We start from the raw sequence: 27,481 nt of genomic DNA, 5'->3' as shown, positions 1-27,481 counted from the left end.
ATAATTTTTCCCTGGAGAGAATTGGATTGAATTTATTGTCATGTGTACTGAGGCACAGTAAAAGGCTTTGTCTTGTGAGCAATACAGGCAGATCACAGAGTTAAGTAGCATCGATAAGTAAATAATAGGTAAACAGCAGCAAAAACAAAAACACAGGTACAGGTGAATGTTAAGAGTTTGTGAGTCCATTCAGTATTCTCACAACAGTAGGGTGGAAACTGTAACGAAACCGGCTGGTGTGTGTGTTCAGGCTTCTGTACCTTCTCCCTGGTGGTAGAGGTTGTAGAAAAACTTTGCCAGGGTGGGATGGGTCTTTGAGAATGCTGACGGCCTTTCCTTGACAGCGGGCCCGGTAGATGGATCCTATAGATGGGAGGTTGGCCTTTGTGATTGTCTGGGCCAAGGTCACCACTCTCTGTAACCGTCTCCGATCTTGAATGGTACAGTTGCCATACCAGGTAGTGATACATCCAGACAGAATGCTCTCAATGACGCACCTATAAAAGTTGGCAAGGGTATTCACCGTCATGCCCAAATTTCCTCAGCTGCCTGAGGCAGAAGAGACGTTATTGGACCTTTGTAACCAGTGCATCCACATGAAGAGTCCAAGAAAGCTTGTTGTGGATGACCACTCCCAGGAGCTTGACACTCTCCACTCGTTCCATCTCTGTGCTGTTAATGTGTAGGGGGGACATGAGTAACGTCCCACCGAAAGAGAGCGTGGATTGTGGAACACAAGGACTCAGCTTCAAATAAAGTTGTTTGGACAGGTGGCCAAGTGCTGGCAAATGGGACTAGATTAGGATATCTGCTCGGAATGGACTAGTTGAACTGAAGGGTTTGTTTTCATGCTGTACAACTCTATGGCACGAGGAAGAAAGCCATTGGGAGATTACTTTTATGGGATCAATTAAGTAAACTAAGGATGCTGAGGTGGAATGTGAATATGTTGAGTTGAATAGTATCTTTGTAAATACTTTGTAAAAATCTTGCTCCTGGCTGATTGGTAAGTGTTAGTCATGTCCAGAACCTGCAGGACATTTTGAAAATGCTGATGGCTAAAAGTCTTACATTTTAAAAAAAAGTTTGATTTGTATTGCATCTGTAATTGACCATGTTTCTCACTTCTCACCTGATTGGCATAAGTTAAGCATTGCGTCAATTATTTCAACTCTGGGGATATTCTGTGGCAACTTTAAGCATTTTGTTTTCCCTGCCATGGATGTTTAAACCACTCGTGACAATAAATCAAAGTGATGTTGTTCTGTGGCCACCTGCATGATGTCACTGCCCCTCTTGTAGAAAGCTTTAGGTTGCTACTGGGCAGCTATTGACAGCAACCGGAGAGGCTACAATCCCATAGACATGCTCATCAGTCATTTTGGAATGAAAGGATAACATCAACATAGTGAGTGGCTTCATGGAGCGACTAATTGCCAAGATGACTTGGGCAAACCCGTATTTCCGAGGTTTGCACACTTAGTATGATCAAGTCAAATGTATCTGTTTAGCCTCGATCTAATTCCCTCTTGGGTCTGATACACAGAACAATATGGCCCATAATTGGGTGTTAAAATTCAAATTTGTCATTCCTTCCACAAGCGTGTTTGATAGAGGATTTGGGAGTATTGTGTAGGGCAGTCAGGAACCCAGAGGCTGGGGGAAAATGTGTATTGGAGGAAGTGAATCAAGCTCAAACTGTTCATGGATTGGGAATGTTTTGTTCAGCTTCTGCTCTCCAGTTCCAACGCACACCAACATTGTAATTTATCTCACTTTTGTGACCAACATGGCTAGGAATGCCTTTGTTCTAAAGTAACGTTAGCCATTAAAAGTTACCCCAGCAGTAATACCATTTAATTTTCATCCTTTGCACACCGCAAACATGAATCTCTTAATCTGCAACACTGTATAGAAGTAGCCTTAAGGCGTGATTTATTTACATGTGAAAATTTAATCCCATTTAAATACCCACATAAACTCCTTTGATTCAAATTACAGACTAGGTGAAAGCTTAGGATCTCAAAAAATAGGAATGATAAGGTTTAGAAAATTATGTCAAGTTTTAGTAGAGACGAAGGACATCCCCACAAGAGGGACACTGTCATCCTAGTAACTGACTGAAGTATATTAGAATTGTGAATTTGATTTCATTGTCACATGTACTTAAGTACCGGAGTACAGTGAAAGAATACACTGTCACAAGCACACAGTGCCTTTTAGATACAAGATACCTAGTTACAAATTTTAGGTACACAAATATAGAAATAAAGAAAAAAGCTAAAAGTTTTACATTACAGTTCTTCATTGTTTAAATTAGGAAGTTAAAGAAATAAAGTTAAAGGCAGAATTACTGTCTTTCTATAGCCAGCAGATGCTCCACACTGGGAGCTTTCCACACATGGGCTCACTCCACTCCAGGCCCACTGACCATTGGCCATTCCACTCCAGTCTGGGCCCCACTGACCACTGGCCATCCTGCTCCACTCTGGGCCCACTGACCGCTGACTGTCCCACTCCGCTCTGGCCTGCCAACCACTGGCAGGTTGTTCACTTGTCTTTTCCTGTGGCCTTTCCACCTTCCATTCTCCTGTTGATGGGACTTTGTTCTAGAAGAATGCCTTTGTCCTTGTGCTCACAGAATGTGAATGTCATTCGGCAGCAAGATTTCTCTAGTAATCCAGAGGTCAGTCTAATGCGGTGGGGGAGACAGGTTCCAATCCTATCCCAGAGGCTGGTGGACTTTAAATTCAATGATTAATTCTGCATGAATAATTGGAAACTAATGGTAACAGCAGCCACCAATTGTCATCAAAAATTCATCTGGTTCAGCAATGTCCTTATGGGAAGGAAATTGCCATCCTTATCTGATCTGGCTTACATATGACTCCAGACCCACAGCAACCACTCACACCGCCCAGTTCAAGGATGGGGAATAAAGTTTGGACTTGCTGGTGATGCCATTTCAGAATATCTTTCCTTTTAAAATAAACCCTTTGACACAGTGCACAGCTCTGCAAGCAGCTGTCAAGTTTTGTGGCTCAGTCAAAACTTAGCTTTGAAGGATTAAGATAAAACAAAGAAGTGTAGGCACTGGAAATCTGAAGTAATCCAGAACAGAAATTGCTGGAGAAGCTCAACAGGTCTGACAGCATTTGTGGAGAGTGGAACACTTTGAGTCCAGTCACCCTTCCTCAGAATAGAGCCCCTACTTTCTCTCCACAGAAGATGCCAAACCTGCTGAGTTTCTCAGCGATTTCTGTTCCTCTTGCATGTATGTTTGACTGTATCATTTCGAATGGGGCGATTTATAATGTGTACTGATGGTCACAAATGAGATTTGGAGTTGCCATATTTGACTTTGTAAGTTGCGGGGTCAAGTTTACGTACATGTTGTGCTTGGTGTTTGAGTGCTTCAGTGATTACAAGGTATTGAAAAGCAAGTCTGCACAGGTGAGGAAAGCACTCTGTGCTCGATGGAGATCAGACCCAGTACTCAGCTCTCTGGCTCAGCCTGTGTTTACTGAATTACACACTGGCACACACCATTAATTTAAGCTGGCTGCAGTGGATGCCTGTCCACACGCATCTCACAGATCAGTTCTGTAGCCCTGAGAGCTTTGCTGGGCAGGGGGAATAGCTTGCTTGTTGCCATAGTAAACAGGATGTCCTTAGCAACAGGAGTTGGCGAAGATTAGCACAGCAGCACTTTGACCTGAAGGATTTGGTTGAAGTGATTTTTTTCTCTCTCTCTCTTGTGCAGAGCCCCAGTGTTCCAACTAGCACATATTTATATTTTCCCAATCTCTCTGCTAATCTGTAAAGGAGATTAGATTGTTCGTGCAGATATCTGTGCAATGTGAAAAGAGCTCGTCCTCCAGAACATGTGGATTTGTTTTTGGTGAGCAGCTCATTTTGTAGCTGATTGCAATGCGAGGTGTGAGGATAGGTGCGGAAGGGTTCAGTTGGATTACTGGACCGTGCTCAGTAGAGGTCACCTGGATTGTGACATGGCTTACTATCTGTTCCAGGGGTGGGCATTTTAATCCAGTGATAATTGGAGTCCTGGCTGGTGGAGCCACAGCTCAGGAGTGGAATGGTCCCTTGGTGGTTGTCCGCATTTACATAAGGCAGCCAGGGATTGTGACATTTGTCCCTGCAGCCTCATCAAGAATTAATCTCCGGCTGATTTCTAGGAAGAGTGTCCTGTGAAATTAATTGAAGTGGCAGGGAAGCTAAGTCTGGGAGAGTACTTTTTTTATATTTCACTCACTTTTAATGCTGAAATAGCATTGCTATATGCACACCGCTTAGCTGTAAACCAGAGAAAGGTCATAGCCTTAGCCTAAGGTAGTGAATTTAAAACCAAGTTGAGGTTTTAAATTCTTTGCCCAAAGGGTTGTGAATCCTTGGAATTTGCTGCCCCACAGTACAGTGGAAGCTGGGACAGTGAGTGAATTTAAGGAGGAGTGAGATAAATTTTAATTGGCAATGGATTGAAGGATTATGGGGAGAAAGCAGGGAAATTGGAGTGCGCAGCATAATAGCCGTGATCGAATGGTAGAGCAGACTCGATGGGCCAAATGGCCTAATTCTGCCCCTATATCTTATGAATCTATGAAGACACGGTAGCTAAGTGGTTAGTACTGCTGCCTCACAGTGCCAGGGACCTGGGTTCAGTTCCAACCTCAGACAACTGTCTGTGTGGAGTTTGCACATTCTCCCCATGTCTGCGTGGGTTTCCTCTGTGTGCTCCGGTTTCCTCCCATAGTCCAAAGATGTGCAGGTTAGGTTGATGGGCCATGCTAAATTGCCCCATAGTGTCCAGGGATGTGTAGGCTAGTGGCTTAGCCATGAGAAATGCAGGATCACAAGGATAGGGTGGGTCTGGGTGAGATGCCCTTCGAAGGGATGGTGTATACTCAATGGGCCGAATAACCTGCTTCCTCACTGTAGGGATTCTGTGATCCTAAACCTCACTAAATGTGATGGGGATAGAGGAGCTTTATTGAAAACTGTGGAGGTTATAACTTCAGAGTGGCCTGAGAGACCAGGCATCTTGCAGCTCTGCAGAATTACAAGGAGCTGACAACTTTTTTTTTATAAATCATGTCTGTGCTCTGAGGACATAATTCACATGTAACAGTGAATTGGCAACAAATTTATATGAAACTCAGCAAGTTGTTTAAAATCTGTTTGAGTCGCGAGCTAGAGAACTAATGTCCATTTCAGGCAGCTTGTGACATCGGATAACCTGTGGCCACTCAATTCAATTAAAGGCTTGTGATAAATGGAATTCAAATTATTATGACTTTTCTTTTAAACTAGCAGCCTTATTTCGGATCTTACAACTATGTTTACACTGGGTTTCGTGTTGGGTAAGACTGTTTTAGCTTCATATCAGAGGATCTGGATCAACTCAGGCTTGGAGGGGCCTGTTCCTGTGCTGCAATGTTCTTTGTTCTTGTTCTTCAATAGGTTATTGAGTCTCCAAACAAGTTTCACTCGTTCCAATAATTGCCGCACATCGTTCTGGCCTGGCTCCTTCCCTTATTGTTCCTACAGGGAGCAGGGTCAGTCCTTGCTGGGTGTACACTTCTTGCCTGAGTTAAATCTCCAGGTCTGCACTGTCTTGTCAGGCATATCCCAGCAGTAGTGCTCTTACCTCTGAGCCAGAAGGATGTTGGCTAAGTTTCCAATTGAGAGACTTGACCACCATCAGACACAGGAGCAGAAATTAGGCCATTCGGTCCATCGGATCTGCTCCACCATCGATCATGGCTGATAGGTTTCTCAACCCCATCCTCCTGCCTTCTTCCCGTAACCTTGATCCCCTTAACAAGAAACTATCCATCTGTGTCTTAAATATACTCAATGACCCGGCCTTCACAGCCTTCTGTGGCAGTGAATGCTGTAGATTCCCCACTCTCTGGCTGAGGACGTTTCTCCTTATCTCCGTTCCAGAGGGTCTTCCCTTTAAGGCTGTGCCCTTGGGTCCTAGTCTCTCCTACCAATGGAGACATCTTCCCAACATCCATTCTGTCCAGGCCATTCAGTATTCTGTAAGTTTCAATTAGATCTCTCCTCCAATCCCTCTAAACTCCATTGAGTATAACCACAAAATTGTGCTGCCACTCCAGTGAAGTGCAGAGGGAGCACTGCACCATGGGAGTTGCTGTCCTTTAGGTGAGACGTAAAACAAAGAAAATAGGAGCAGGAGTAGGACATTCAGCCCTTCAAGCCTGTTCTCCCATTCAATCTGTTTATGGCTGGTCCTTTATCTCAAAGCCATATTCTCACTTCTTCCTCCCCACTACCCCCCCCCCCCCCCCACTCCTCTTGAGTCTTGAAATTCTAAACTCTTTCTCTCTCTTGAATATATTATATTTGATGACTGCCCACACAGCCTTCTGTGGTAGAGAATTCCACAGGTTCACTACCCTTGGAGTGAATAAATTTCCTCATCTCAGCCCTAAACGGGTAGTTCTTCTTTAACGCGATGATTGTGTTTGTGTGCAACCCCGTGTTATAGATAAATCGCATTTTAGAAACAGTGCTTGAAGGGTTGGCGGTGTAATCGCTTTACAGCCAACACACGTTTTAAAAGTTTGTGCTTTGGAAACAGTGTCCCCAAAGCGTCAATTGCGTTACAGCGAACAGCCTGTGTCCTGAGACAGTCCCCTGGTTCTAGACTCCTTAACAGGGTGGGAAAGTCACCCTCTCTACACCAATTCCGTCCAGCCCTGTTCGAACTTTATACATTTCACTCAGATCCTCTCTCTGGTGAATAGAGGCCCAATTGAAACAATCTGCCCTCCTATGACAATCCTGCTATTCCAGTATCAGCTAAGTGAACCTACATTGCGCTCCATCTGAGGCACGTATGACCTTTCTTGGGCAGGGAGACCAAAACTGCATGCCGTAGTCTAGCTATTTTCTCAACAAGATCCTGCATAAAACTGAGGCCTCTGTCTGTCTTCTGTGGCAGTAAGTTAGAGTTAGACTGTGAGAGATCTCCTGGCACTATTTCCAAGAAGACCCAGGAAACTGTTCCTGCTGCCTCGGGTCAATAATATTCATCGTCAACCAACATTACAAAAACACGTCGGTGATAACCTCATTTGCAAGAGTTTGCTGTGTGTTTTAATTCATTCATGGGGTGTGGGCTTCACAGATTAGGCCAGCATTTTTTCCCCATCCCTAATTGCCCTGGGGGCAGTAAAGAGTCAACCACAACCTGGGTCTGGAGTCACATGTAAGCCAGACCAGGTAAGGATGGCAGTTTCCTTCCCTAAAGGATGTCACTGAACCAGATGAGTTTTTCCAACAGTTGATTCATGGTCATCGTTATACTCCTAATTCCAGATTTTTATTGAATTCAAATGCCACCATCTGCCATGGCAGGATTCAGACCCAGCTCCCTACAGCTGGGTCTCTGAATTAACAGTCCACTAGGCGATCACCTCCCCATTGGGATGGGTGTGAATTGGCAATGTTACAACAATGCCTACACTTCATAAATCCTTAATTAGTTGCAAGGGTGCCTTGAGGTATCTCGAGGGCATGAAAAGCTACAATATCAACACACTGTTTGCCCTCTTATAGTACAGAGGTAGCGTCCTTAGCTCTGAACCAGGAGGCCAGGGGGCAAGGCCCACCTGCTCCAGGTGTGGAATAACAGCTCTGAGCAGGTTGATTAGAAAACTAGGTTAAAGGAAAAAGAAACAAATGTAAACTGTGTCTTTAGAAGTGGGGTAAATCTGCTGGGCATCATTACTGGCTGTGCAACTGCAGGCTGACTAGTTTGGTAACACAGCACTGAAACGTTGAAGGGAGATGAATTCGGTCCACATACAGGAACGATAAGAATGAGATTTGTAGCAATGGAAACGAGGTTTAAAAAAGGGGATTAAGAGATTTAAGTCTAGTTATTGGCTATTTGCATAATGATTGATTCATTAGGTTAATCTGGAGACCAGCTATTAAAAGGCTTGGCTAAGCTTGCTTGTGTGTGTCACATACTGAAGTAATCATTTACTCTCTGAAATCCTTTTATCTGGTTTTCTTCAAAATCACATTAAATGGTCATGTGGTAAAATGAAACAGGTTAACTGATTGGTCATAGGCTTTTCTGGTAAAGGATTTGACTTTTGGACAATTGCGGTATTGGGCATTGATGTCAAAGTGGTATATTTCCTGAAGGTCTGGGTGATCATTTTCTGGGTCTGAATTTTTATGTATGCATTCAGGCTTCCACACAAATCAGGAGCTATATTTTTGTATGTTACTTCAACCTGCTTCAGCTTCGAGGCTTTTTCTTCAGGGGGAGGTTTCTGCACTGGATTTGTACAGATGCAGATCAGTTGAAGGTCGGTTCACGACGACAATGCTTAGCTTAATAATTACTCTTCGTGAGAGTTGACATCGTGGCAATGTTTACTGAGCTGTAACTTATACTTTCCAGTGCCTCACTGCTGAATCTTAATCGAAACGTTTGAAGATTGAGTTGTATTTACATACTGGGTTTGGAGGTGGCAGAGGAGATTAGTGTTTCTCAGAGTAGAGCTGTTGCAAATGAGTTGTTTGGAAGTCAGTATGGAAGGAGCTTGTCGAGGCTGGGTCATTAAACATATTCCATGCTGTGATAGATTTTTAATCAGGAAAGGCATCAAAGGCTCTGGGGAAAAAGGCAGCCAAGTGGAGTTGAGGGTTATCAGATCAGCCGTGATCTCACTGAATGTCAGAGCAGACTTGATGGGCTGAATGGCTTGCGTCTATGCTCCTATGTCTTCTGGTCCTCAAAAGACTTTAACGCTTTGGGAGCCTCTGTTCAAAGCAGGTCAAGTACAGTGCTCAGGCCTCAATCAGGACGTGCATCTCTCCCATTTATTATTGATTTTTGTTAAGAGCTCGCTAGCATGTACAGGCACTCTCCATCCGTGCTTTGATGATGGTTTCTACCTCGTAGAAAGTCTTTGTCTTTGTAGACTGGAATCCCTGTGGGCCTTATAATTTGAAGCAGTTGCCTGGGTCTGATCTTACTGCGCCAAACCCAATTCCTGCTGCACTCTGTTTAATGGGTTTGTTTCCGCGTGGCTGTGATACAGAATGCTTTTAGACTCGGCATCCACTGAGCTCCTGCAGGTGGTTAGGTGATCAAATAGTTGTCATAGCTACCACAAGGAGAGCTGTTTTTCTCTCTCCCCTCTGTTTGCCAATTACTCATCCATCCTATTTGAAGCTGCGATGGGGAAGATGCAGCTAATCACCTCTGTCCAGACCCTGCGCTAATTGGGAACAGTGCCTCACCTCTGAGCTGTTCCAGTGCTGCTCTGAAAGCAGTTAGACTGGGGCTGTTCAGACAGTTGGCACGTGTGTGTGTTGTGTGTGTGTGGTGTGTGTACACGTGTATGTGTGCAATGAAGAGAGCTCTGAAATTCATTTGCAGTCATGTCTATGTTTTGCTGCTTTACAATGCCAGATAATCAGAAAACACAGATGTTAAAATGAATTCTCTCATAATTCTCATAATGGCCTTCAAATTTTAAATAAAATGCATGGATTATTGCAGTAACTTTGAAAAAGTGTTGTCAATTCCTCAATCAAGGAACTCTGGATGTTGGAAATCAGAAACAGAAAAATGCTCAGCAGGTCTGGTAGGATCTGTGGAGAGAAATCAAATTTAACGTTTCACATCCAGTGACTCTTTAGAAGCATTGACTCTGATTTCTCTCTCCACAGATGCTGCCAGACCTACTGAGCTTTTCCAGTAATTTCTGTTTTGTTTTCAATTCCTCCCTCTCTTTTTACTCCCACCTGTCTTTTATATATCGGAAAACAAAGGCATAGTGTCTCTTACAACAATTGCCATCCTTTTCGCCTTCAGTCTTCATCGAAGATTCTGGCTGGAATTCCGACATCATCTACAGAATCCCTACAGTGTATAAATGGGCCCTTTTGCCCAGGAAGTCCACACTGACCCTCCGAAGAGTAACCTACCCAGACCCATTCCGCGACTCTATTATCCTATATTTACCCCTGACTGATCCACCTGACATGCGCATCATTTTGGACTGTGGGAGGAAACCAGAGCACCCAGAGGAAACCCATGCAGACACGTGGAGAATGTGCAAACTCCGCACAGACAGTCGTCCGAGGCTGGAATTGAACACAGGTCCCTGGTACTGTGAGGCAGCAGTGCTAACCACTGTGCCACCATGTCATCCCATGCGACAGGAACAAAAGCCGGAGGGTAACCAACCCACTTTGCTGTTTGTGCGAGGCCCAGCCACTTTTTCTGACCATCTCGCAGTAACTTAGTTACCCCAAGGGGCCACCTGTCCGTTTGAGAGGTGGGAGACTGCAGAGGGTAATGGTAACTGCTGGACAGCAGTCAGGGCGCCATAGCTACCACGTCACCCTCACACACGGGGGGATACCAGTTCCAAAGGGTTAATACTCGATGTCCTTTCCCAAGGATGGGTGATTTCCAGACTGGGGGCATTTTAGATTCGATTACTAGATTATTTACAGTGTGGAAAACAGGCCCTTTTGCCCAACAAGTCCACACCGACCCGCCGAAGCGCAACCCACCCAGACCCATTCCCCTACATTTACCCTTCACCTAACACTACAGGTAATTTAGCTCGGCCAATTCACCTAACCTGCACATTTTTGGACTGTGAGAGGACCAGAGCACCCGGAGGAAACCCACGCAGACATGGGGAGAATGTGCAAACTCCACACATTCAGTCGCCTGAGGCGGGAATTGAACCCAGGTCTCTGGCGCTGTGAGGCAGCAGTGCTAACCACCGTGCCACATATTTGTAAGCTGAGAGGACGGAGATTTTAAAGAAAAGACAAGAGGCAAATACTTTACACAGAGGGTGGTACGCGTGTGGAATGAGCTTCCAGAGGAAGTGGTGGATGTGGGTACAGTTACAACATTTGAAAGACATTTGGACGAGTACATGGATAGGAAAGGGTTGGAGGGATATGGGCCGGGAGCAGGCGGGTGGGGCTACTTTAGTTTGGGATTATGTTCGGCGCGGACTGGTTGGACCGAAGGGTCTGTTTCCATGCTGTATGACTCTATGACTGTCCCAGTGAGAGTGGGAAGGGCTTAGTTGGTGGGGACAGGTAGCTCTGTTGCTACAAGGTGTCCATTGTTGCGGAAATTTAGAAAAATGAGGGTGGAAATCATGTAAACCTGTAAAATTTGAGCAAGACCAGACAAGGTAAATATAGGCAGCATGTTCCTGACCGAGGAGTCCAGAACCGAGGAGCCACAGTCGAAGGTTATAGGGCAAACCATTTTGGACTGAGATGAGGAGAAATTTCTGTATGCTTCGCCTTCCAACAGGAAATAATACAAATGAAAAGTAGTACAAGTCAGAACAGTGACAGAATTATAGTGGCTTTAAAATGAGGACTGAATTCCAGCCAATTCCCTGATCCAATTATTGCTCCCATTCCACTTTCTAACCAATATCACCTGAAACGGCTCAGGCAGGATCCTGTTTGTTAAACAAGATTGAAAACCACGGTGTGGACGAATACCATTTGGCCCATTGTATCTGCGCGAGCTGCTCAAATGAGCGTCATTGCTTAATGCCATTATCCTGCCTCCCGCCCCCACATTATAACTGCCCAAGGCAGTGCATTCGTACCCTAACTACTCGCTGAAAGTTTATTTCTTGCATCATATTTGCTTTGTTTGCACATCACTTTAAACCTAATTTTTGACTCTATATGTGTATTGCTGTTGGGAATTTACCCATTATGAGTGAGTAAATTGCAGTTGAAGTCACATGAATTAATTTGCTGTTTTTATATCATTTGCTGTTGGTGTGGGAGAGGTGTAAAGTTAAAGTTGCCATCATCATACTGCAGCATAGGACAGCTCCCTCTTCAGAGAGAAAACGGAATTGATGAGGGCAGACCAGTGAATGTTGATCTATATGGACTTCGTTAAGGCGTTTGACAAGGTTCCCCATGGGAGACTGATTAGCAAGGTTAGATCACGTGGAATACAGGGAGAACTAGCCATTTTGATACAGAACTGGCTTGAAGGTAGAAGACAGAGGGTGGTGGTGGAGAGTTGTTTTTCAGACTGGAGGCCTGTGACCAGTGGAGTGCCACAAGGATTGGTACTGGGTTCACTTCTTTTCATGATTTACATAAATGATTTGGATGTGAACATAAGAGATACAGTTACTAAGTTTACAGAAGACACCAAAATTGGAGATGTAGTAGATAGTGAAGAAGGTTACGTCACATTATAACGGGTTCTTGATCAGATGGGCCAATGGGCTGAGAAGTGGCAGATGGAGTTTAATTCAGATAAATGCGGGGTGCTGCATTTTGGAAGACCATATCAGAACAGGACTTCTTATACACTTAACGATAAGGTCCTAGGGAGTGTTGCTGAACAAAGAGACCTTGGAGTGAAGGTTCATATTTCCTTGAAAGTGGAGTCTTAGATAGATAGGATAGTGAAGAAGGTGTTTGGTATGCTTTCCTTTATTGGTCAGAGTATTGAGTACAGGAGTTGGGAGGTCATGTTGCGGTTGTACAGAGCATTGGTTGGCCACTGTTGGAATATTGCGTGCAATTCTGGTCTCCTTCCTATCGGAAAGATGTTGTGAAACTTGAAAGGGTTCAGAAAAGATTCACAAGGACATTGCCAGGGTTGGAGGATTTGAGCTATAGGGAGAGGCTGAACAGGCTGGGGCTTTTTTCCCTGGAGTGGCAGAGGCTGAGGGGTGACCTTATAGAGGTTTATAATATCATGAGGGGCATGGATAGGGTAAATAGGCAAAGTCTTTTCCCTGGGTTGGGAGAGTCCAGAACTAGAGGGTATAGGTTTAGGGTGAGAGGGGAAAGATATAAAAGAGACCTAAGTGGCAACTTTCTCACGCAGAGTGTGGTGTGTGTATGGAATGATCTGCCAGAGGAAGTGGTGGGGGCTGGTACAATGACAGCATTTAAAAGGCATCTGGATGGGTATATGATTACAAAGGGTTGAGAGGGATATGGGCTCATGTGCTGGCAAATAGGACTCGATTAGGTTGGGATGTGTGGTCGGCATGGATGAGTTGGACCAAAGGGCCTGTTTCTGTGTTGTACGTCAGTCTTGTGGTGGGTTAACCTGAGGGTCACCACGCCTCAGAACAGGGGAAAGGTTGAGAAGGTGAATTTACCTCAGCTGGTGCAGGATTTGAACTCTCACTGTTAGCATCACTATGTATTGCAAACCAGCCGGCCAGCCAACTGACCCCCCCCCCACAAGGTGAGGTGTATCCACGATATCGATTGGAGAATAACTGGCATTATGCACAATCAAAATTGGTGCAAAATGTGGAAATTGAAGGGAAATATGAGGGCCTGTACTACTTTAGAAAATTGCAAAATATTGTACATGAATCGCTACTTTCAAATCAAGTGCTTCAACCAGTAAATTATTGCCATTATGTAGGAATGTCTACATGATACATTCACTACCGTTTAGGAGAGTAATGGGAGGGGGGGGCGTGGAGATCTCCTAGAAACCTACAAAAGAATTTAAGCAATTTAGGCTCAGCTGCGCAAAGACACACTGTTGAATTTATATGTAAAAATGAAGCCTGATCACATGAATGATGGAATCCATAATTTGATTCCTTCCCCATTATGTAACGCTGAACTCAAAGAACACATTATAAAGAGGAGGATCAATATGATTTCCAGAGAGTTTGGATTGTATTCAACACTTAAACTATGTTCCATTTCTGTAGTCACTCCAAAGTGGGGCACAGTTAATATATACATGTTTTAAGTGGCAACTGTTAATTTTCCACATTACCTCAATAAAGTGCAGCCTTATAGTTTTAAACAGAGTCTCAAGATGACCGCGAAGCATTATTTTCAATATCTTTGTGACAATTTGGTAATTGCGATGTGCGAACACATCAGTGATCATCCTATAAATGTCAAAATCTCCTCCTGATATTGACATGCTTTGTGTCACGTGACCTCCCTCTATAATTGTTACACCAATGCAAATACTGAATGGTAATTCTGCCCAGAATTAAGGAGTTAAATATTCAAAAAGCATTTTCAAAGCTTTTCAGTGTAGCGAGGGGTGAGAACAGAAATCTGAAAGTAAATATTCCAGCAAAAAATATTTCAATTCTAACTGCATGTTGCACCTCAGCACACTAATACAAGATACAGGCTTTATTCTCCAGCGATTATTCACTGACAGAATTTGCTTGAATTTAATGTTCCCCAAATTCATTATGAAAAATGAACTGGCGTCTCCAATATTTGATTTTATGGAAGACGATGAACTGAATCCAATTCAGATCTCTCAGGCAAAGTTCTATGAACCAGGCATTGAGGTATTCTCAATCAGGGTGTGATGTGGAAAAGTTACTCTGTAAACAGGCTTCTTTCTATCTCCCCCACTTGGAGGTGAGTCATGGTCGCCATCTGAAAGTAGGAATGCAATGCGTCCAACAGAAAGTGCATGAAACAGGGAAGGGAGAAGGTCCCGTTGTTGGGTGAGCTGAGAGTATTGGGTTTCCAGTTAATCAGCAACATGAGTTGGACTTAACGAAGCATTCCAAGTTTGAATATCGCATGTGTTTTTCTTTTAAAACCTCTTCTCTTGTCAAGCTGTCTTGAGCCCAAATGCTTACTTGTCAACCCTTGAATCAGATTTGCTTGCACACATTTCATGAGACATCTGGCCTCCCAAAAGACTGCTGCTGAGCCTCTGAGCTCACAAGCTGCTTCCCCACATTTGGTAGTGCTGTGTGCAAATCCATTATTGCACTGGGTTTCCCTGCTGGGGAAGCCCTTGGCGATGGGATTAAGAGAGTTGATGACTAGTTTTCTGAGGAGTCTCAATCCCACATAGATTGCGACTGTGCCCTGTCTTTTTGTTTTAATGAAATGAGAAAGCTTTGTGTGTCTCTCGAGTTTGCATTCAGGGCTCCTTCAGAAATTTGACTTTGACTCTCCAGCATCCTCACTTTCTCCTAGTTTCAGAAATCTGGAGCCTTATTTCCCAGCTGACAATTCTCTTGTCGCACAGAATGTCGAAGAAAACCCTTGAGAGAGAAATGTTTCTTTTCTTCAACTTAGCTATAGGAACTTAAGGTAAGAACCGGGAGCAGGAATTGGCCATTCGGCCCCTCCAGCCTGCTGTACCATTCAGTACAATCATGGCTGATCTCATCACAGCCTCAGCTCCACTTTCCAGTTCATTTCCCAATAACTTTTCAGCCCGTCACTAATTAAAAATCTGTCCATCTCCTCCTTAAATATACTTAATATCCCAGCATCCACCCCCCTCTGGGATTGTGTATTCCACAGATTTGCAACCCTTGAGAGAAGTAATTTCTCCTCATCTCTGTTTTTAAATTTACTATCCCTTACCCTAAAGCAAAGACTTATTCTAGATCACCCCTCATGAGGAAACATCCTTTCTACGTCCAATTTGTCGATCCCCTTTCGTACCTTATACCCCAATTTTCTTTCTTCTCACCGTGGGCAGCACGGTGGCACAGTGGTTAGCACTGCTGCTTCACGGCGCCAGAGACCTGGGTTCAATTCCCGCCTCAGGTGACTGACTGTGTGAAGTTTGCACATTCTCCCCGTGTCTGCATGGGTTTCCTCCGGGTGCTCCGGTTTCCTCCCACAGTCCAAAGATGTGCAGGTCAGGTGAATTGTCCATGCTAAATTGACCGTAGTGTTAGGTAAGGGGTAACTGTAGGGGAATGGGTGGGTTGCGCTTCGGCGGGGTGGTGTGGACTTGTTGGGCCGAAGGGCCTGTTTCCACACTGTAAGTAATCTAATCTAATCTTTAAACTCTAACAAGTATAGGCCTAAACCGCTCAATCTCTCCTCATAAAACAAGCTTTGCATCTCTCCCCTTGGGATACAGGTTCATAGCTCCTTGAAACTGGACTCCCAGGTAGACAGAATAGTGAAGAAGGCATTTGGTACACTTGTCTTTATTGGTCAATGCATTGAGAATAGGAGTTGGGAGGTCATGTTGCAACTGTTCAGGACTTTGGTTGGACCACTTTTGGAATACTGCATGCAGTTTTAGTCTCCCTGCTACAGGAAGGATTTTGTTAAACTTGAAAGTGTTCAGAAGAGATTCACAAGCATGTTGCTGGGGTTGGAGGGTTTGAGCTGTCGGGGGAGGCTGAACAACCTGGGGCTGTTTTCCCTGGAGCGTCGGAGGTTGAGGGGTGGTGACCTTATAGAGATTTGTAAAATTATGAGGGGCATGGCTAGAGTGAGTAGCTAAGGTCTTTTTCCCTAAGATAGGGGAGTCCAAAACTAGAGGGCCTAGGTTAAAGCTAAGAGAGGAAAGATGTGAGAGAGACCTAAGGGGTAACGTTTTCACACAGATTGGTGTGTTTATGGAATGAGCTGCCAGGGAAAGTGATTGAGGCTGGTATAATTACAACATTTAAAAGGCATCTGGATGGGTATGTGATTTGGAAGGGTTTAGAGCAATGTAGGCCAAGTGCTGGCAAAGGACCAGATTAACTTAGGATATCTGATCGGCATGGACAAGTTGGACCAAACGGATCTGTATCCATGCTGTACAACTCTATGACTGTAATTAATCTCTGAATAGTCTCCAATGCAACTACATCTTTTAATATGGAAAGATAAAAATAAGCAGAGAAAGTAGGATTTGCTTTGGGAACTGGATGACATCTGTTGGCCTTAGTCTAAATCCCCCGGCTCCGTCACCCTGTTTTACCTGAAGTCTATACTCGATCATTTCCTGTGACAGGCTGGTGTATCTCATGCTGTACTTCGTGAATGAAAACCAAGTATTTAAAATGGGACGTGTTCCTCTGGAAATAATGGAGCAATATTAAAATGATAAAAGTGTGAAAAATGATTAGAACAGATAAAAACATGTCTAATTTAACCTTTAGGTGTTCATTAATGGTTTCTGCTTTGAACCTCATTTCTTCCCAATGTCTTCAAGATGCAAGAGTATCCGTGAACCCACTTCTGCATGACCTAATTTTTGTTTTGTTCATTCATGGGATGGAAGCGTCACTGGTGAGGCATTTATTGTCCATCCCTAACTGCCCAGGGGGGCAGTTAAGAGTCAACCAGATTGCTGTGGGTCTGGAGTCACATGTAGGCCAGACTGGGTAAAGATGGCAGTTTCCCTTCACTGAAGGACATTACAGAACCAGATGGCATTTTTCTGACAATTAGCAATGTATTTGTGGTCATTAGTAGACCCTCGATTCCAGATTCTTTAATGAATTCACATTTCACCCTCAGCCATGGTGGGAGTTGAACCGGAGCCCTCGGGACATTAGCTGGGTTTCTGGATTAACAATCCAGCAATAATGCCACTTAATAAACTATTGTAAACCAGCTTACAGTTACACAATAAACACAGCCCATATGATGCCATAGCCCAAACTGCTCTTGGGTGGAATTCCTGAAGAAGTGGTTTGTGTACTTGATGTCAATTCATTCCACATGAGCAAAACAAGTTATTGCAAAGCCATAATGACCTGACATTGATGTCAGGCTTTGAGGGGTGAACGTATCAGCTTAAGCTGTCATATCTGAGGTTTCAACCAAGTGGATCAAAATCTGTTTGCTTTCAGAAGGGAGAAACCGCAGTGAAAATGCACTGGATTGGTTTCAAATCCAATGTTCTATATTTTAACTTGTTTATGTAATTGCGCTAAAATGTCTCGTATGAGCACCACCTATTCTGCAAGTGAAAATCGAGAGGGTGCACCCTCCACTGTCTCATCACTTACCTGTGGTCTCAGTACATACAAGATAAACAATACTCAGCCCTTCTTGTCTGTGATATCTCTCTCAAAGGGTTACTGTGGTGCTGCTAGGAGAATTCGTTTTGATTTCTTTTCATCCTTCCAAGTATTTGTTCATCTCTCTCTAAAAGAAATTGCAGATTCCGGATTTATTGTTGATCTGCACTTCCAGCATCCAAACTCCTAAACATTTCTTCCAATGTTTAAAAGTGGCCTGATTAAAATAGCAAGGGCAGAGTTTTGCATTTATCTCCAATATAAGAACTGCAAGGCGTCAACATTAGTAAGGACTCCTTCACGTGGGTAAGAGAGCTATTATTTTAAGGCCATCAGCTGGCTCAGTGAATTTAAGTTCTATCTTCACCAACTCCACATTGCACCTTGGAGTGTGTAAGGAGTTAAATTGTACTGTAATCTGATTTTCACCTTGTAAGTTAAATTGAGCTCTTTGGTTTTGAAACCTTAGTTTGCCCTGGGGATTGCAATTTGAAGAGGTTAATGTCTTCAACTTAATTAAATTACGCTGAACAAACCTTGTGATGTGGGTTTCGGTAACAACAGCAAAATATGATTTCTTGTCATTTGTCCCTGGGTTCCTTCCCCTCTGTGTGTGGATTGGTTAAACTAGTGGATTTGATGGCTGCACAATGAAAGATTCACAATCCTCTGCTTATGACCAACTGCGGTTGCTTTTGCAATGGAGTCTGCTCACGCATTTATGATCTAGCTTGTATTATTAGCACAAAATTACTGTTGCAAATAAAGCATGCTTATGTATTATAATAATAATATGTGCATTTATTTTTGCTCTGAAGCATTGACATAGTGAGTGGGAACTCTCATGCCTGAGTTGGTAGTGACCTCGCCTGAGTTAACGAGGTCATGAGTTTTCATCTCAGTCCAACACAAAAACCAAAAATCATGGAATGCGGTTTTGCCAAACGTTTGGATGAGGCGTTCAGCTGCTCTCTTTGTTGGATGTCAAGGAAGGGGGTAGGGGGGGTGGTGTCAGTAGTTTCCCCTGGGCTTCCTGACAAATAGTTATCTATCAAACGTTATTCATGAATGAATCTGTAAGTGAGTCCCTTGAGGTGAGCTGTGACCTCACCATGACCTCCATGGTCAAGCTGTTGGTGTTCCACTTGGAGGTCCAAGCCTACACGTACTGGAGCCTACTGCTCCGTTAGCCTCCCCGTCATGGCCAGTGTAACAAGGAATAGTCTTCAATTGTAACCAAAAGGTCTGGCCCAGACTTGTATCGAGAGCTGAAAAACCCACACTACAACCAATCAGTGAACAAGTGAACTGGTCTTTTAACTCATTGTCGTTGTTGAGACTGTGTGAGGGAAGATTCCAAAGTATTCCTTTAGTCATCCAGAGGTTATGAGAGGCTCTGTATGTGCAAACGTTTCTTTTATTTTCAAAACTTGAGTAACGTTCTTAAGGATTGAAGAAAATTGATCTGCAGAAGCAGAATTAAAGTTTCAACTTCTTTCTCCTATACTCTCTCCTCTGCTCCAGCTTCTCTGCCGAAAATCCTTTGGCTGTGGTACTCTCAAGATGTGGAGGTGCTGGGTTAGTCAGCATCAAAAAGCACCTGACACTGCTTTATAATCCAAAGGGTTTATTTGAAAACACTAGTTTTCGAAGTGTTGCTTCTTCATCAGTGCCTAGTGAATAGTGGGTAAAAACAAGGACTGCAAATGCTGGAAACCAGAGTCTAGATTAGAGTGGTGCTGGAAAAGCACAGCAGGTCAGGCGGCATCCGAGGAGCAGGAAAATCGACGTTTCGGGCAAAAGCCCTTCCTAAGGAAGAATCCTTGCTGCTATAGATTGGGAATACTGTTGTACAGAGCATGCTAAATGGTTATCACTGCACACCAAGTTTATTGCACCCTTCCCACATTATCACTCAACATGCAGAGCTCCATTAGGAAGGAGTTTAAAAACAGCCATGCCCCATCATTGTTAGCTGTTCTAGTTTGGAGCAGGAAGACAGAGTGATGAATATTCAGCATCAGTTCACACAAGGTGCAAAATTTCCTGTGTCTGGTCTGGCTCCAATAGCAAGGTGTGAGCACTCACACCTGTACGCGCATGCGCAAACATACACAGACTGAGATGCGTGCACACATACACACATGTGCACCAACAGAGAGAGAGAGACAGACACACGTGTGCACTGACTGAGACACAAGCATGTACAGACTGCATGCCTGGTGTTCAGGAGGTAAAGTCGGGTGATGAGCAGTTAGATAAAGCATTGGGTCACAGTTTGGGGGAAAATCAAAGCCGGTTTGACTGACAGGGAGGGGAAGGCAGCAAAGAACACATAGGTATGTACTATCAGCAAGACTGAGAGACTGAACCTATGATTCACTCTGTAAAGCATGATAATGATGTGGAAATGCCAGTGTTGGACTGGGATGGACAAAGTCAGAAGTCATGTGGCACCAGGTGATAGTCCAACGTGTTTATTTAAAATCACAAGCTTTTGGAGCTCTGTTCCTTCATCAGGTGAAGTTGTGTAGTTGGTGTGTGGAATGAACTGCTAGAGGAAGTGTTGGATATAGGTACAGTTATGATGTTTAAAAGACATTTGGATAAGTATGTGAATGGGTGTGGTTTGGCTGGATGTGGGCTAGATGTAGGCAAGTGAGACTAGTTTGGTTTGGGAACATGGTTGGCATGGAGTATTTGGACCTAAGGGTCTGTTTCCATGCTGTAAGAATCTATGACTCTTTAACTGAGACATGCACACACAGGTATGCACACACAGATGCATTCATGCACACATTGGCCATGGCTCAGTTGGCAGTGTCCTCATCTCTAATCCAGTACATGTGGGTTTGAGCCTCAGCCCCAGGACGTCAGCTTAAATTCTAGTTGTGATGGAATGCTGCTGTGTTTTGCAAGGTGTTAGGACGAGCCCTGGTCTAACCCCTCAGGGACACGTTAAACACCCTGAAGCACAATTGCTTGACTGGGGTGATCTCCCTAATGTGCTGGAAAGTCTTTATCCCAATAATTCACATCCTGAAATCATTTGGTCATTGTAGCTATGTGTGGGAGCTTGCTGTGTACAAATTGGTTGCTGCATTACAACAGTGAATACACTGAGCTGGAAGGTTCAGTTTCAGACATTTCATCACCACACGAGGTAACGTCATCAATGAACCTCTAGATGAAGCACAGCCCGCTCTTTATTATATGTTTCCATGGGTTGGTGATGTCATTTCCTGTGGTGATGCCATTTCCTGTTCTTTTTCTCAAGGGGTGGTAAATGGGATCTAAGTCAATGTGTTTGTTGATAAGAGTTCTGGTTGGAATGCCAAGCTTCTAGAAATTCTCTGTTTGGCTTGTTCTGGGATGGATGTACTATCCCACTCAAAGTGGTATCCTTCCTCATCTGTATGTGAGGATACTAGTGAGAGGGGTCGTGTGGCTAGTGAATACACTCTTACTTAATTGTCTTTTTTGTAGGGTGCCATCTAACAGAGAGTTTTTGTAGGTATTTGTAGGCAGCAGTTATTTAAAAAAAACTGTTGGCTGGGGTGGAAAACAGAACCTTGATACCAAAGTAATAGCCAACAGGGAACAGTGAGAGGGGCGTAGAAGCAGAATAATCTTTCCATTCACATTCTATGGCCAGGGAATGCTCCAAGACAACTCTGATCATATAAGCACCACTTCCCCCCAACCCCCCCCCCCCCCCCCCCCCCCCCAGTATTAGGGAGCAAAGCAGAACTGTGGAAAAGACATATCTGGAGGCTTTTGTAGTGATTATTACAGTGATAACCACAGATATCTGATAATAATCAATCCAGGCACAATGCTTTTAAACATTAGCACCATTTCCAAATGGATTGGAGATAATTCACTGGCTTCCCCCAGCATGTTGATCAAATTGATTTTCAGGATGAACATAAAAACTGAATGAAGGATGATAAGGAGCTCAATAAATTAATACCTGAAAAGCTGCAAACTGTTCTGTTCAGTAGCTTAGAGATCTTTTGATTCTATTTGTGATTTTGTTTTTAAAATCACAAAAGCCTGCAGCATGATTACCTGATCGCAGTGTGTGCAGGGCATTCAACTTTCCATGTTACAGTTACTGAGCTCTGCCCTGTCCATATCTCCTAACCCTCCGATATTGTTCCTATCCAAATTATCATCCAGTGCCCTTTTGAATGTCTCAGTTGAACCCACCTCCACCCCCGTTTCCAGGCAGTGCATTCTGTACCGTAACTGCTCCCTGTGTGTCAACATTTCTCACATCACCCTTGCTGATTTTGCACATCATTTTAGGTCAATTCCCTCTCATTTTTGTTCCTTTTACAAGCAGGAACAATTTCTCTAGCCCACTCAGGAGTTTGGAAACCTCTATGAGATCCCCTCTCAGCTGCCTTCTCTCCAAGGGGAACAGTCCCGACTTCTTCAATCTGTCCTGAAGTTTCTTATCCCTGGAACCATTCTTGTAAAGTGTTTTTGCAATCTCTCCAGTGTGTTCACATCCTTCCTATAATGTGGCATCCATTGCGACACGCAGTAATCCAGCTGAGGTCAAACAAGTATTGTAACCTCGTCAGATCCTTTTGCACCTCTCCTTGTCTCAACCTTGTTTTTGTTAATGGAGGTGGGGAGAATGTATTGGAAAGCCTGGTTGGTTGTCTCAGTGGTTTGATAGATGGTAGTGGCCTCAGAGATATTTGTAGACCTCAAAATGCACATTGAGCTGTACTGAAGGGTCAGCCATTCTCACCACCTTGTCAACAATGTGTGAGGGTTGGCAGGGGAATTGCTTGTGTGGAACCCGTGTTGGCATGGCAATGAACTTGACTCTCTTCATCTTATCTGTACTCTTGCAGGAGTATCAAAGGAGGGTGATGAAGACTTCCTGGAGGATCTGTCTGACATGAGCGGAGAGGGCGATGAGGATGATGATGTATTATCTTCTGAAAGTGAATTAGAAGGTACGTATTATTTCCAATCGACCTGTTCAGAAATGTTATTACACACCTCTGGTACAGATGGGACTAGAATCCCAGCCTCCCCGTTTAAGGGTAGGGACATAACCTCTGCACCATAGAGGGCCTGACTCGAGTTGAGTCCAGTTCCAGTTTAGCTTCTCTGCTCATGTATTCTGTGGCGATAAAGGCCTTGACCATTCTATCTATCCAGCTCCCTTCAGGGATCTGGAGACAAGGCCCCATTGTTACTCTGCAGCCAATCATTTATTGTGCATTTCCTTGCCCTGTTAGTCTTCCCCAAATGTATTACCTCATGGTTTGAATACATTGCATGGTGTCAGTAGTAGCTAGTGACCTCCTGGACAGTGAACAACTCCAAGGAAAATATATTTTGAACAGTTCCAAAATGAAAAACAAATGTCCTTCTGACAGAATTGATGTGCAGAGAGGGTTGAATGAGTTTCTATTTCTTACTTTTACATAGGCTCTCTCAAAATGGTCTCTCTGACTCTCTCTCTCTCACTCTCTCTCTCACACACCTCCTCACTCTCTCTCTCTGACTCTCTCTCAATCACCCATACACATTCTCTCTCTCTGTGTGTCTCTCACCCACTCCCTCTCTTTCTCTCTCTTTGACCCATACTCACTCACTCTCTCTCTCTCACCCTCACTCTCTCTCAAACACATTCATTCTTGTGCACTAATTTGCACACATTAACACTTCCTCTGTTTCTCTTTGTCTGTCACCCTCACTTGCAGCGCACGCATTCACTCTGACTCACTCACTGTCACACTCATAGGCGTGAGCGCACACACACCTAGACAGATGCACACACATTTTCTCTCTCTCTCTCACGTGCACATACTCTCACATTCTCATTCTCTCACAGTTCCACAAGCTGCTGTGGTAAGATTTGAACCTGTCTCTCCAGAATATAAATCTTGCCCTCTGAGTACCTGGTCGCTACTCCCACCTCCCCACTAAATCACTTGCAGCATTGCGTTGTGAAGTTACGCTGCCCTCCGTTACGGTGGGATGTGATGTTAGCGGTAACAGTAAGGTCAGCACACTCCCTGAGGATCAGCTGTCTCACTCTATTGATGGTTTAGCCTGAAGGTCACCAAACCTTGAGCGAGGGGTGTGGTTGAGAAGGAGAGCACTTTACAGTGACCTCAACCGGTACAGGAATTGAACCCATGCTGTTGGCATCACTCGGTGTTACAAACCAGCCAGCCAGCCAGCCAAGCAAGCTAGCTGATGTCCAAAGTTAGCTGTAAAAGTTGCCACCAGAATGGTGAGCCCATTGATCCTGGAATGAGGTAGGTCCCCTAATCAGGTTATCAAAGCACGCTGTTTTTGGGGGGTCAGAAGGACGGAGGGGCTTGCATTTCCTCTGCTGTAACTCCAGCTTTAAACAGTTTCACAGTGTCCTGTGACTGGCAGCAGTGATGCCCAGCACCTCATGGAGCGACAGATCTGTTTGAAATGACTGAGCTCTGCGACTACGCCTGGCCTCTTGTGAGCGAGTGCCTTTAATTGGGAAGCCAATAATGTGGCAGCTCACTTTAAAGCAGGAATCTAGTTTTAAGCTGAACATCAATAGAAATAATAGCTTGGGAGAAAAAAATGATATGGTAAAGTCATTAAGAGAGCTTTGCCCTAAGCTAATCCATGGGAAACGTTCCACTAGAATTGTCGCTGAAGAGCAAAATTATCGACCTAATAAATTATGGTGACTGCTTTGGACTTTTCCTTGAAATGTAACCAGTTTCCTTTAGCTGGGCTATCACAGTGATGATAAGCACCCGGTTTGCCAATTTTGCAGCAATGATATCTTATTGATGGTTTTATCATGGGAAAGTTGTCATTTAGCTGCTGTTTGACCTGGACTGACACAGTCTTCAGTCAGAGGATCTTGGTGAATTGAGCTCAGCGTTTCCCAGCTGCTGATTAACATGGTGCCTTACCCAGTAATTAATCTGGCTGATTCATTAAATGCTTCAGATTCAGTGGTGCTGCTGACGAATTGCCAATTACATGTTGTGACCTATCTGGTCCCGTCAAATGTGTGCCAGTGCAGGTTCAATAGGAAGACAATTACCAACTAAATGCTGTAGTAGAGCTTTGTACTGCTGCAGAATTAAATGTGAGGTGAAATGGTGGCAGATTGTGACAGAGGATGGACAAAGAGATCATGCCAGTAGCTAAGTGAAGGTACTTATCAATCACTGAGGCACAGAAACCATCAAGTTGTAGACTTGAGTTGGTGGATTCCAAATTTTGGGCAATTCAGCCCAATGTTCCACACTCCTCCAAAGGAGGGAGAATTCAGCTGGTTTTCCTGTTTTTGATCTCCATCTCGGTAATCCACAGCTGGGGAAGCTTGGTGTGTGGATAATGAGGCAGAGGCGGAATCTAGCTTAAAGGTCTAATCACCACAATTGGTCTGAGGTAATGGGGAATTCCTTATAAGGTCTGGACAATCCGAAACCTTTTGTAACCTCTGTTGTGTGATGGGCCAAAAAAGAATTGGAATTCTTTCTGAATTGACAGCACTAGATACTAACCTAGTGTTTTATTCAGTAGTGGAGGTGGTGACCTGGTAGCTTTATCACTGGACTGTTAATCCAGAGACCCAGGTAATGTCCTGGAGACCTAAGTTCAAATCCCGCCATGCCAGATGGTGGAATTTGAATTCAATCAAAAAAACTCCAGAATTTAGGTTAACAATGATGACTATGAGTCCATTATCAATTTTGGAAAAACCATCTGGGTCACTAATGTCCTTTAGGGAAGAAATCTGCTCTCTTTACCTTGTCTGGCCTACATGTGACTCCAGGCACATCAATGTGGTTGACACTTAACTGGGCACGTAAGGGTGGGCAATAAATGCCCACCCTCATCCTGTGAACCGATAAAGGAAAAAATAAGTATTGGTCAATATGGAATCCTACATTAAAATTGGAGGGACTGGGCTTCAATATTGAACTTAGAGTAGGATCAGGAATGGATCATTTGGTCCCTTGAAACTGTTCTGCCATTTAATAAGATCTGATTGGAACCTCAAAACCTATATTCCTGCCCTTAGCCCCATAACGTATCACTTCCCCTTGCTTACCAAGAATCCATCCACCTTATACAAAGCTATTCAAAGTCTCTGCTTCCATTGCCTTTTGAAGAGGAGTTACACAGACTAACCACCCTGAGAGAGTAGACTTTTTTTTTTGACAAAGCGTTTAACTAGGAAGATGAAGGTCATTTTATAAAGAGGGCATCAGTATTTTCATCCTCCTCTATCTCTGTGCGAGCTATGGAATTTATATCTGACTTGTGTGAAGTTGCATCAGTCCACGTGATCCTATAACTTTTTAATGACCTGTTTTCACATCGAATTTTGATGCAGATGATTCTCCACAAACCAGCAGCAAAGCTCCAAATAAGTTGTCACAGGCTGACCTGAAGGCCCTCACAGAAGGAGAGGAAGATATTGTTGAAGATTTGGAGTTCTCTGATGAAGACTGAAGAGAGAGATGCGTGTGAATCCTGGCTGTGGTGGAAGTTCTACACTTGGTCTTATTGTCCCATTGTCTTGTTGGTAGCTATTGTTCGGACAAGCTGTCCTGTCTTAAAAGGAGCATAGGACCCAATGTGCAAGGAATTCATTTACGTCAAACTTGAACAGTCATCGACAGACGGAGTGGTGAAAATGATCATCTGCCCAAATTATCTTCAACCACTGGTATTCCTTAACCTTTTATATGCAAGCTTACAAGAGTTACATCAATAACAACCCAGTACAGTAATTGACCAAGTCTGTAGCCACTGGAATTGTAATCCAGATGGTTACCACTGGATCAGGAACATGGACCCATAGGAAGTTTGATGACGAGACTGTGGCATGTTGGGTAAAATCTGGACATATGGCCCTGTTCCACAATTTCCAATCTTCTATCTGTAGTTTTATTTCAGCATTGTCAAACTGCATCTTGTGCTTTCTTACTCTTGTCGTTTCCCAGCAGGTATTTTATTTTGAAATAAAAGCATTGATGAGGCTGTTTTGTATCACTTTAAAGAAATTTGAGTCATTATTTCTAGAGTGGTCTATGAGGACTTATAATGAGTACCTCTCTGCCTGAGAGTGTAATCCATGATTATATAGCAGTGGAACTCATGCAGTTGAGGTAAACAGATCAGCAGTTGGTTTTACGTTAAGTTTCAGTGTGCCTATGTGTGGAGGGAGGGAATGTACAGGGGTTTTCAGCACCTTGTTGCCCTCCAGACACCCCAGCTGAAAGCTGCCTGGTATTGGTGCTCAGTGAGGGCAGCTCTGAGCTGTGGCCTGGGGCCTCGCCTGTCCAACCTCCCAGTCTAGGCTCAGCCACAAAGGTTACCTGCTGGAATGTGACACTGGTGCAGAGGGACTCTGTCAAACCTGGCCCCAGCTGGGAGATAGAAAATGAAGGAGGTTGGGAGGAAACAGAAACTTGGAAAATAGGAGCAGGAGTAGGCCATTCGGCCCTTCGAGCCTGCTCCACCATTCAATCTGATCATGGCTGATCATCCAATTCAATTCCAACTTCCTCCCCATAACCTTTGATCCCTTTCAGCCCTAAGAACTATATCTTAGTCCTTTTTAAAAACATTTGGTGTTTTGGCCTGTACTGCTTTCTGCGGCAGACAATTCCACAGGC

At 44.0% G+C, this 27,481-nt stretch overlaps 1 protein-coding gene across 2 annotated transcripts in view; it reads left to right on the top strand.

Annotated features, from left to right (window-relative positions):
- The window catches only part of noc2l (NOC2-like nucleolar associated transcriptional repressor), a 175,254-nt gene extending 148,399 nt beyond the window's left edge, over positions 1-26,855 (top strand). For both annotated transcript variants that reach the window (XM_087980302.1, XM_043676134.2), the window contains 2 exons: positions 22,688-22,792; positions 26,194-26,855. In XM_087980302.1, the coding sequence (XP_087836428.1) occupies positions 22,688-22,792; positions 26,194-26,312 (224 nt within the window). In that variant the 3' untranslated portion in view covers positions 26,313-26,855. The remainder of the gene's footprint in view (positions 1-22,687; positions 22,793-26,193) is intronic.
- The last annotated feature ends 626 nt before the right edge of the window (positions 26,856-27,481 follow it).

The sequence above is a fragment of the Chiloscyllium plagiosum genome, unplaced genomic scaffold (assembly GCF_037043375.1).
Source record: "Chiloscyllium plagiosum isolate Xiang-an unplaced genomic scaffold, Cpla_swu_hap1 HiC_scaffold_37, whole genome shotgun sequence".
Taxonomy (NCBI): domain Eukaryota; kingdom Metazoa; phylum Chordata; class Chondrichthyes; order Orectolobiformes; family Hemiscylliidae; genus Chiloscyllium; species Chiloscyllium plagiosum.
This window is presented reverse-complemented; position numbering and strand designations above follow the sequence as displayed.